This window comes from Pygoscelis adeliae, unplaced genomic scaffold (assembly GCF_000699105.1).
Source record: "Pygoscelis adeliae isolate BGI_AS28 unplaced genomic scaffold, ASM69910v1 Scaffold537, whole genome shotgun sequence".
NCBI lineage: Eukaryota > Metazoa > Chordata > Aves > Sphenisciformes > Spheniscidae > Pygoscelis > Pygoscelis adeliae.
In genome coordinates this window covers 573527-585111 of record NW_008825213.1, presented here as the reverse complement: position 1 = coordinate 585111, position 11585 = coordinate 573527, and the positions used below count along the sequence as shown (strand labels likewise).

General features: G+C 44.5%; 1 protein-coding gene across 2 annotated transcripts in view; it reads right to left on the bottom strand.

Annotated features, from left to right (window-relative positions):
- Positions 1-9023, bottom strand: part of BTBD2 (BTB (POZ) domain containing 2) — a 17482-nt gene extending 8459 nt beyond the window's left edge. The window contains exons 1-4 of one of the 2 annotated variants that reach the window (XM_009329061.1): positions 8917-9023; positions 5395-5551; positions 1483-1588; positions 505-702 (exon numbers count right to left, since the gene is read on the bottom strand). In XM_009329061.1, the coding sequence (XP_009327336.1) occupies positions 505-702; positions 1483-1588; positions 5395-5551; positions 8917-8999 (544 nt within the window). In that variant the 5' untranslated portion in view covers positions 9000-9023. Of the gene's footprint in view, positions 1-504; positions 703-1482; positions 1589-5394; positions 5552-6264; positions 6344-8916 lie in introns of those variants that run through there. The other variant, XM_009329060.1, reaches the window with a different exon arrangement.
- Between the last annotated feature and the right edge of the window lie 2562 nt (positions 9024-11585).

The following is an 11585-nucleotide window of genomic DNA, read 5'->3' as shown; positions in this document are numbered from 1 at the left end:
CAGGCAGCTTTCCAGCCACTCTTCCCCAAGCCTGTAGCGCTGCATGGGGTTGTTGTGGCCGAAGTGCAGGACCCGGCACTTGGCCTTGTTGAATCTCATACAGTTGGCCTCGGCCCATCGATCCAGCCTGTCCAGGTCCCTCTGCAGAGCCTTCCTACCCTCGAGCAGATCAACACTGCCACCCAACTTGGTGTCATCCGCAAACTGACTGAGGGTGCACTTGATCCCCTCGTCCAGATCATTGATAAAGATATTAAACAGACCTGGCCCCGGTACCGAGCCCTGGGGAACACCATGTGTGACCACTCTTTAAAACAAGAGTGAATGATCATGGATGAAAACAGCATTTACACAGTAGATTTTGTAGATCAGTGCAAATGGGGGATAATCTCAAGTTTAAATTACTACAGGATACACAGAGAAAATCCATTTTCATGTACTTGATCCTCTGTAGTTCAGAGAAAGCAAAGACCAGGGTTGCCAGAAACGCCTTTGTTCAGTTACCTGCTGCAAACTCCTCAATAGTCATCAATGGGAAGCGGATAAGAGAAAGCGCTTTGCCCAGTACTTTCCGCTTGTTCTCTGGAATCACCTGAAGTTGCTGCCGTTGACACTCAGCCTCCGACCAGCGAACCACTGCATTAAACAAACGAACCTCCCGGATCCCCAGGGTATCCCTCTCCAGCACCGCAACCAGGGTGTCTGCAAGGCAGGACAGATAGTGACAACTTTAGGCACTAACCCAAATCACCCAATTTTACCTAGCCAGAAGTACCGTATGTACAGCCAAGGTAAGTAGAAGAGAAGCAACTGAAAAAACAGCATCTCCCAAAAGTGCTGCCCACAGCCTCTGAGGAAGATATATCTGCATATTCCATAAGCAAGTAACTCACTGGAGCAGCAAACAGTGCCCAATTAATTGGCACGTTAATGGAAGTGCAGCAGAATGAATTCCAACTTACTTGACATCAAATTTGGATGAAGCAAGCAGCATGAAAGCCAGAAGGTTACCCATGCCTTACCTCTATAGTCCATCTCATTAGAAGGAGGTTAAAGTCTGAATTTTAATGTTTATTAACTGTGCCCAGCGAGTTTGGAAACTGCATACGATAATTAAAATAGCTGTTCTTGCTTCCAAAAACACAACACCTTTAACTCCCAAGCCTGACGAAGACCTAGGGAACAATGCCAACTCTACAAAAGAAGGCAAGTTACACCCACCCAAAACCTGCCAACATCAACAGAGGAAACAGGCTTTGTATCATGCCCAGAAAACCCAAGCTGCACCAAAGTAAGCAGATTCCAGGATATTTCTGCAAGCAAGCATGCTCTTTTGCAAATGCCTTGTCTCTAGCTACTTATTCAACAGATTGCTCCAGAACAGCAGAGCCACAAAAGAGAAGTGCCAAGTATTAACCTGTAATAACTTTAGAGGCTAGCTTGTTATGAAAGCATGTAGAGGGAGGAGGGAAAAAAGCTTACCCAGATCAATGTCTGTAAACCCCTCCGCATTGATGGCATCTGATGTGTTCTTGTCTATGTTCTCCAGGCAAAGGCTGGCCAGCTGAGGCTCATCAAAAAGTCTTGCCTAGTAATGAAGACGCAGTCGTTAACACAAAAGATATTTTAAAGTTTACACTAAGTAAGGACCCCCCCTTCTCTCCCAGAGCCCATCTTCATTAACAATACTATGCCTGACTGCATCATGAATTCAGTGGGCTGCAGCAGTCTTTCACAAGCAGTTAAGCATGACAAGGCAAACACTAGAAAAATCTGCATTTGGCATCAGTTCTGTTTTAGCTGTGCATGTCTTCAGGCACGTCTTTGTTTTAACATCACATCAGTTAACACGGCTGTAGTGCTTTCTAGCGCCATACTGACCATGTCAGCTGAGCGTGGGTAATTTTTACTACATCATCTTTATATTTAGAAGAAAGCTTTGCCCAATGACTCCTGGCCTGCTTGCTCTAGGAATATGCAGAGACAGCTTATTCTGTAAGAACATAGTCACACTGATCTCACGTATTAGCAAAAATGCCTTAGCAGGCACACTGCTTGTGTCCCAGGGAGACGTGCAAAACCCTGCGGGGTACGCAGCCTGCTTAGTGCATTTGCATGTTTTGCCCAGAAACAGCTACTCTCATCTAGTTACCTTAAAGAATTCCCCCCGAAGTAGGTTACTATTCCAAACAAAGCCTGCACACAGCTTGGAGAGTTGCTCAGAATCTCTCTGCCCAACTTAAGTGCAGTCTCGTAACAATTTCACTACCGCTTCAGATCCCCCTAGACCACAAGACGTCTTACCAACCCTGTGCCTAGCATAAGCAGAAATGAGGTAGGAACACACAAAAGTCACTAAGATGACCTCTTATTTCCAATGCTTTGGTTTTGCTATTTAGGAAGGAACTGCCTTAACATCACACCTAACATTAGCGCAAGAGTACACTGGGACTTGAACTCACTGCCACAGGTAAGGTTTAGAAATTGTGTTTTGGGCTGGGAATTCAGTCACTCACAGAGGCTAGCATTATCGAGCATCTTCTGCTTCACCCTTGCTCATGGGCCGTAGAGCTCAGCAAGGCCAACCTTCAACACTGAGACCTCAAGTGCAGAGAGCTGAAACAACTCTCCATTTTCTCAGGGACCAGGGAAGCTTCAGCAGTCGTCACCTGCTCCTTGGGCTGGAGGATTGCCAGTGCCTTGCGCTCTTGGCATCCAAGAGCTGTGACTGACTCAGACTTTACTACTGTAGCGGCTCTCTTTTGACACGTGAAGGACTTACATTACACTTGCAGAGTTCTCCCCCACAGCGGCTTTAGGTAAGCTATTATTTCCTTGTTGATCAAAGTGACATATGCATGTACGTCTGGCATGAAAGAGGATCACTGTTCACTATGAGGCACAATCAATTAGGAGAGCTATTTGCCACCAGAGATTAGCAGTTGCTTGAAACGCTGTCAGTGACATAGTTGCTGGACCAGCAGGAGTCAGCAATGATACACGCAGAGGAGGTTTGGGGCTCTACAATCTTAGGTTCACCATCTTAAGCCTGTTGGGAAATGTTTTGTACAAGATGTATCTCAGGTCTGTAATTGACTGTACAAATTGTCAATTTGTTGCAGTAAAAGCAGAAAACAGAGGCCGATTTTCACACTGAAGGACCAGAACCAAGAGCACTTTGAGAACAGATCCATTAAGTCAGGTGCCTCACGTAGCCAGTCACTGAGATACAGATACGTTTCTCAAAGAACACCAGCCTCAAACATTTTAGAGACTTGATATACTCCAATAGTGAACATAAACTAGATATGAATCACCACTGATAATTACTCATAATGGATAAGCCACAAACAAAAGGAACCAGGAAAGCCTGTCTCCATCTGGCATTTCAGCTGCCCCAGTACAGCTGACAGAGTAGTATCTGCCAGGCAGTATCTTGGTTTTGATATTTGAAAAACTAGGACACCTTCCTCTTTTGCCAAAGAAGGACCTTTGCGGCTTGTAAGGAAGTCACCATGAACCTGAATGTTACCTTGCCAAAGCTGCGAAGTCAGGTTGCAAAGACTTAGCATGCCGCAAAAATCCCTGCGTAAAGAATACCACCAAAAAGCTGACACCTCTAATCCTCATGAAGTGATGGCTAGCGTAAGATGCCTCTTCAAAACTGCAGCCTACAGGAAAGATCTCTTCCCAGCTCTTGGATAACAGCTCCTGATCTTTCAGATTGCAAGAATGGGAGAGCTGCTGCCAAAGAGTTACAATTGTCCTACCACGCATCAGATGGGAGCGCAGATTTGGCTACCATCACCCAAGCAAGAATCTTTAAGTCCTGAATCTTCCCCAGGGGAGTGCAGTGTGGTTCCCCCCATGTCTCAGAGGCTGCCTTGCCCGTTTATGGCATGTGGAAGAGGGCCAAGTTAACAAGAGGATGTGGAAAGAGGGACATGGTATTTTGCAGCAATAGCTGAATCCTAGCAGTGAAGAGTGTCTACAACAGCAATGTAACATGGAACTACTTTGAGAACTTGATCCAAATATTTAAACTCAAATAAAATCCCTGCCTCATCGCAGCAAAGAAGCAAAGAGCTCAGCAGTGACTGCCTCAGGCCAACACTGCTTTAGAGCAACACTGCTTCAATTTCTGCAAAAACCGCTGGTGTAGACACTGCCACTAATGCAATAACTACAGTCAGAGCCTGAAAGACGCTTGTACTCCTGACAAGGAGGAAAAAAAGCCAGCAGACAGATACGTTGGGCAAGACAAGACAACCCCTCAGAGCCAGACCACCTTAGTGCACTGGTTCCCAAGTCAGGGCAGCTGTGAAAACTCCTCTGCAAGGTTTGTTTAACGTCAGAAATCACGGCAGCTTCCCTGAGCTGGCTGCTCAGAAATATTCCTCCAGAGCTAGCCAAAAGTATGGCCATTCCCTAAAGGAAAGAAACTCGCACACACAATGCCTATTTGTTTCTTGTTCCTACGCCACCCAGAACAGGGTGTCCCTGGCAATGCTACAGACACTGCAACGCACAGGTGACAGCACTGCAGAAGTCACTGATGTCATCAGCTGTCAGCAGAGAGGGTGGCAGGGACCAGAAAGAGAAGATGGGGCTAGGAAATGGGAAGGATAGTGATGCTAATTTAATCAACCTGCATGCAAAGTCTGATCTTCTCCAAAATAAGCAGAAGTTGTAAACACTGTCTTCTAGTTCGCTGCTTAGAAGAGTCAAATGGAAGATGGAGGAGTCCAACCTTCACAGATCGGATCAGAGGGGCACAAGGATGCGCAAACGGCCTCACAAAGAGTCAAGAAACACAGCTGCACTGAAACTCCAGGTTTGCGTGCCTTCAGTACAGCGGGAGGGTGAGCTGGAACAGGCTGAGGAAGAGATCACTTTGCTCCTCTCCTAGGAAAATAAACCGAAGCACTCATGAAAAAGTTGCATTTTCTGTCTTTCACCCCTGTTTCAGGGAAACTATTGCAAAAACAGTTCTTCAAAGAACATCTGACCAGCTAGATGCAGCAAGCTTTGCACAGAGAAAGCTTATTACACCAGTCCTGAATCGGAACAAGCGAAAATCCTCTCATTTCTCTTTTCTTCTTGGCAGATGAAATTTTTCCACCCTGTTAATTTCTTCCCCAGATCACACTCTGGAAGGAATCGCCTGCCACACCAAAACAGAAAGCAGATCCGAAATGGCAGCAACATTTGCTGTATTTTATTGTTCTTTGTAAGAACTTGCTCATCAGCGCTAGACTCCTGTAAGGAAGAATTCAAAATGACACAGAACTGCTCCATTTTGGATGATCAACTCCGCAACGCTCAGAAAACTTCTGTTTTCCTACTGAGATGGACCTTGCTCAAAGGACTTAACGCAAACGACTGCAAACTCACCTGTGTTAACAGCATGAATGCATTGTCTGCTCGGAGGTTTTTTTTAAGAAACTCCACACAATGAGCTTCAAGGGCTGGAACTGCATATTTTTTAGCTGTGTAAAGCGTTGTCATAACAGTCTCTGGTCCAATCTGAACTTCGTCTGAATAAAGAAATCTGAAAGCATGCAAACAAACATTGCTCTGGTGAAGCCAATAAGATAACAGGGTAAAAACCCTTGCAACTCATAAAAACCATGTTTGTGCTTCCGCCCATCATCCTGGCCCCATTTCCTATACTTGAGAGATGGAAGGGTTTTCACATCCTTTCCACTGACTGTGGTTTACAAGGAGAAGCTCTTTTTTTTTTTTTTTAAAAACACGCTCTTTACAGTGTAACTTTTCATGAATGAAATAGCTGGGATATCTGCTGAAGCACTTTGAACTGCCTAGCATCCCACAACCAGCGAGCTGTTTAGCCTCCCACTTATGCTAGGCTAGAACAGTCTCTGGGCAAGTGCACCCCTTAAAATTAACATTTTTGGCTGTTCAATTAGACTAAACAAAGGCAAAGAGTCAATCCTGCCTGCCTACTTCAGAAGGGAAGCTCCATTTTATATACTAATTCAAAAGTGACCAGAAGCACTCAAACATATACATCCACTGCAGGTGAGGTGTTTTATCCATACCCCACTTTCCCCTCATCTCTTCACTTTATATACCGAACTGTTTAATTTCATTATACGTATAACATTCAGATGTTAAAGTACAGCACACAATATAACTTCAGCATAAAGCAAGAGTTAATTGCAATGAAAAACGAGGACCGCCACGCTGCTAGCAAAGCATCAGCCTCCACTGTTAGGCCAAAACAAGGAAGTACATTCATACCACATGGAAAAACAAAGGTCTTCGTAGGAAGCCTGACCGAGCCTCCTCATACCCAAGCATGCTGATTAGAGACAACAGGAACTGGCAGGCTGAGTTCAGTAAAACCAGTTACACACTTGATGTTAGTCCTAATCCCATGCAGCGTTTTTGTTTACTGTTTTTCCTTTAACCAGTCGAGCATTTGCCAATCAGGCTCTGAAAGGCACGAAGCACAGAGGCGTAACATTAAATGTGTTAACTGGGCTTAGCGTTCCTATTCCACGGGATATTTTGGAAACTCCAGCAATTTCTTCTCCGGCATTTCTCTGAATGGGGCACAGCAACACGGCACATGGCCGCTATTCCTGGAGGCTTCACGCAGCAGCAGGGCTCTTCTAGGGGGATGCCAGGCAGCATCCCCACCTGGAGGGACTTGCTGCAGAGCAGCAGCGGAGCTCCTGGTCCTCTAGCTAGAGAGGGCCAGGATGCAATTCAGGGAAGCATAAACAGGGGGATTCAGAGGAAGGGAAGCACTCTCACCGCTGTTGAAAGCAGGCTTTTGTGCTGCTCTAGAGCATCTGTTAATAACAGCATCAAGCCACAGGCTCATGAATGTATTTTGCACACATCCTTTCACCAGTCCTGTTTTCACTAAGTAATCCTTTTTATTACAAGATTAAAAGAACACAGTTGCTCTAAAAACAACTAGTTCTATTTACTTCAATTACTATGTTAGTATTTATTTTAACAATAGTCCAAACAGTGCACACTAAGAGGGATAACAAGAGAGGCTCAAACTGTGAAAAAGCATAGTATCAATTTAAAAGAAGATTTAGATTATAATCCCAGACAATCAAAAATGTTCTTTGGGTTACCATGAAAATAGTAATAATAAAAAAGGATCTCTCGTGCAATTACAGCAGATCTATTAAAGGCCACCAGCCCACAATCACAATCTAGTGTCCAGAAGGGACCTTCTGCCGAACATTCACGATGGGCACTTTGTCCCTTGATAAGCTCCTGATCCTACAGCATTAGGTCATGGCTTGGACCAAGTCCAGAGACATATGTAAGAATCAGCTGCCATTTTAGATCAGCGTTTGGAGGGATTGGTTTTACTCTAGGAAGGTTTATACCATGTACTTGGTAAGCTTCCTACTGGAACGCAGCCCCCAAACTTCCTTTGGCATATTTAAGCTCTGAGCATTTTAAAAGCGACAGTTTGATTCTAGATTTAAGCATCTAAGATATCACTGTAGCACACAGCTACTGTAGCATAACTGCAAGCTTTAGAGGCACTGTGATAATCCACACACAATTTGTCCTATACAAAATATAAACATTTCCGTTGAAATCCACCTAAACTCATCACTCCAGTCTTTTCAGATGATGGCTCTCTTCCAAGATCATATTGTTTATACAAGTGCTGAAATCTCAGCGCTGGCTGGGAAACAACACAACTTTGCCTCTAATTCACTCGATATTTTAGCCTCACTAAGTTTCAAAGATAGATACTAACTCTGCACTCCAGAGGGATCTACCTGGCTGATAGTCATGTGCCAATTAGAGGGATTCCCCATGTGCTAGTGTCTGGTTTAAAACGAGCCAAAGGGGAGGGGGCATGGGGCTCCCTATTATTTCTGGCCTTTCACTCTAGTGAAGATCAATTTTAAAATCTTCTAAGATAGCACAGTCAAGACCAAAGCACTTTTTGAAGGTAAAGCAAAAAGTGTGCCAAAGCTATATATAGTCATTGTTCCCAATAGGAAGCAAGCGGGGAACATGTCAAGAGCACAGGACTGGAAACCCCTGGAAGTAGGTTACAGAAATCCTATGGAAACGGGACAATGACTTTTCAGCACACATTCAGCATTGCTGCTGGATGTTATACAGCACCAGCCGAGCTTAAAGAAATCGGTGAATAGGATGTTACAGCCCCTTCCTCCTCCTTCCCCCAGCATGCAGACTTACAACGCATGCTGTAAATGTATATTCAAAACCAGCTCTCCAAAAGAGGAGTAAAACACGCAGAAGGGGAGATACCATACAGAATGGCTGACACTGATTTCACACCCTTGCTTACCTGTCATAACTTGCTCATTTTCCCATAGCCTAATTGACCTCCAAGTATTTGTAACTTATAGAGCTTTAAGATGATTACTTTTCCCCACTTCTCTCAAATAGCCTTTGAATCAAATCAAACCAATTCATGAACGAGAATTTGTGAGACAATGTCTGAACAGGTGAGTTGATACTTAACCACAAGGGCCAGCATGTGCACTTATTCCAGTTGCTAACCAGAACACCTCCCTGTTGCTGCATTTGCATGGTGTAACTATATATAACTACATATTTACAAAGTTATCAACTGTCCAGTTTAGTTTTGCCCATACTGCAGATCAGCGGCAGGAGGGCATATATTTAACTACTGCTAAACCAAAACATGGAGCAAGCCAGATATTCTTGTGCAGTAGCTACTCTAGACTTTTACCCAGGAAAAGAGGGATTTAACACCAGCATTTAAACGCCCTTGAACAGATCAACAAAGAGGCGTTTTATTTAGAAACTTAACGATCTCCACTCTACAAAATGGTTCACTGCTTTCATTGAAAATATCCTTCTCTACAATAAATCTGTTCATTCCAGTTATACTGTACATTAGAAGCAGCTTACTTCAGCAGAGCTAGGAAGGCAGCAGGCTCCACATCAGGCAGCTCAATCTCTGTAGAAGTTGTGGCCATTCCACCATTAAACATCGCATCGAAGACTGCGCTGCCCACAGCCAGCACAAACCTAACGTTAAAAAACAAACAAGCAAGAAAACCTTATGTTAAATCATATTCACTTTCCAAAAAAATCCCAGGCTAGCTGCTATTCCCCAAGGCCACCCCCAGGGAAAGCAAATTGTTCCCAGCGTTAAAGCAAAAATGTTTTGCAATAGAAGGGAGTGTCAGGCTTTCTGTTCGTTTACTGCAAAAACACCAAAGTTGCAAGCAACTTCATTTTGAGCCCTGTCCCAGTATACAACACAGTAATGGTTCCCCAAAGACAACATTTTGTGCATCATGGAACAAAATATATGTGGCTGCTTTGCAAAGTCCTTGTAGGAGCCTACGAACCAGTCACAAGGTTGAGAAGCTAAGAAACAACGAAGTTAAGGAATTCAAGTTATTCCAGTGAACAGAGCCCCAGTCTTGATGCGATTACCCCCAGTCACATACTGAAAACACTTACAGAAAACTTGTCACTACTCACTACCCATCCTCCTCCCTTCTCCCCAGACGCCAGGAGGACATCCTTGGTGACAGCAGAGCAAGCTCTCAAAACATGCAAATTGCACCGGCAGCATCACCGGGAGCTGCGGACACCAGCACCTCCTGCAGCACCCGGCACGGGAGCTGCCTCCCCTGGGCACGCCGCTGTCTTCTTCAACGCAAAACCTGCTTCAGGCTTAGCCTAGAAGGCAGAGAAAACCTCACTTGAAGCAAACTAAGCACCATTAGGTGCACACAAACCCTTTTCACACTGCTGTGAATTTACGTGGTAATCAACGGCGAGAGGCATGTTATTGGCCCTAAAGAAATAGGAAGCAAGAATTCCCACAAACCAGGTTTGAGACTGAAAATAATATTCCAGCACTCCCATGTAAACAAGATGACTTCCCTCACTGATAAACGCCAACTCCTATTTTAGGAGGAGGCACAGACCTGGGCTGCTGAGAGGCCTGTGTATATGTAAGCTGCTGTACCTGCCTTATGCCTTAGAAAAGCCATCTTGAGAACTTCCATTGTTTGAAAATGCAGAGACGAGTTTTTCCCAGGAAAGCAACCTCGCTCCTGGTGTCTGCAATCAAGCAGCTCCCTGAAGTTAAATACAGCACAGGCCACAAAGGTCACAGCTCAGCAGCGTGGGGAAGCAGAGGAGACCAGGCTGCAGAAGAGATTACTGCAACCACTTCTCCAACCGACCGTAGAAAGGAAGAAGCTGGAAAATTCAGGGGCTCTCGCTGCAGCAGAGTTTGACGCACGCTTTGACAGAGGCAAGCATCAAGAACTGCAGGCAGAAAACCGTTCAGGACAGAAGGCACAAGACAGAAACCTCCAGTGCTCAGACCCCACGGAAAGCCCACGGCTAAAGGGGAATTTCAGTTAGGTTTTGCTGCAGTAGGAAATGATACAGAAGCTTTTTTCTTTTACACAAAATTTTTCATTTTCTCGCTTTTCACTCCCCTCCCATCCAGAGGAGGCCTTCCACGGACACAACACAGCAAAGTGCCATGGATGTGCCAGGCTTGTTTGCCGTGACGGACTGTTTGGCTGACAAGCCAGGTTGTATTGTTTCTGATCGGTTAAGAGAGTTAGGGGCAAACCACAGCGGTTAAAAAAAAAAGTACACACATGCATATTTTATCAAACAATTCTGCAGAAAAATGTCAAGAACAAATAAAAAACCTTGTTCACAATACTAGAATTGCCAAATGAAAAGAAAAAAAAAAATCCTTGTTCCTAATACTAGAATTGCCAAATAAAACAAAAATCCTTGTTCCTACAAAAGCAGTGATGGGGGCAAGACAATCGCAGGCATTATTTGCTATAAAAAATTAACATAAATTAACTGCACTCTAAAATTTTCATTCTCACAGCCAGCACAGTCTACATCCTCAGTGAGCAGACAGCCTCCGGAAGCAATTTGAAAAAGGGCATTAATTAAAAAAAACTCTCAAATTTTTGCTTCCATTTCACTCAGGGACAAATCAGTCTGATTTTTTTTAAACTGCTGAGCCCTAAAGTGATCCCAGTAGGTGCCCAGAGAGCTACACAGGACTCTGATTTTAAGTTCTCTTAAAACGTTAAGGGAACACAACATAAGAAAACCCCTCTCTCTTCATGGTGTCTTCTTACTCTTGCCAAAATGAACACTTAAAGCTATTCTAAAGACACCCCAGAAAAAGCAGGGACATGCACCATTTCTCCTACACAGTCCAACAGTTTTCCCCCAACTGCTCAGGTCTGCGAAAGGAAGAGATGGGGTTTGTTTCAGGTAACTATTAAGCCAAACTGGCAGAGTAATAGGGCTTTCTTTTGTTTTCCCCTCCTATTTTCCGAAGCACCGTAGCGACCAGTGCACAGCAAGCCTCTCTCCTAACCCCAAGGAGCGCTGCCCGATGCAAACGTGCAGCTCTCAAAAGGGAAATGCAGGTACCCTAAGCTCAGCGTAGCGACCCACCTTTGTCAGAGGAAGAATTCAAACAGAGGGTTATTTTTAAACAACGGCATGGTGGCCAAAACAAAGTGGACTACTGAAAGGATGCAGAGAAGCGATCAGAAGCAGAGCAAAAGAAC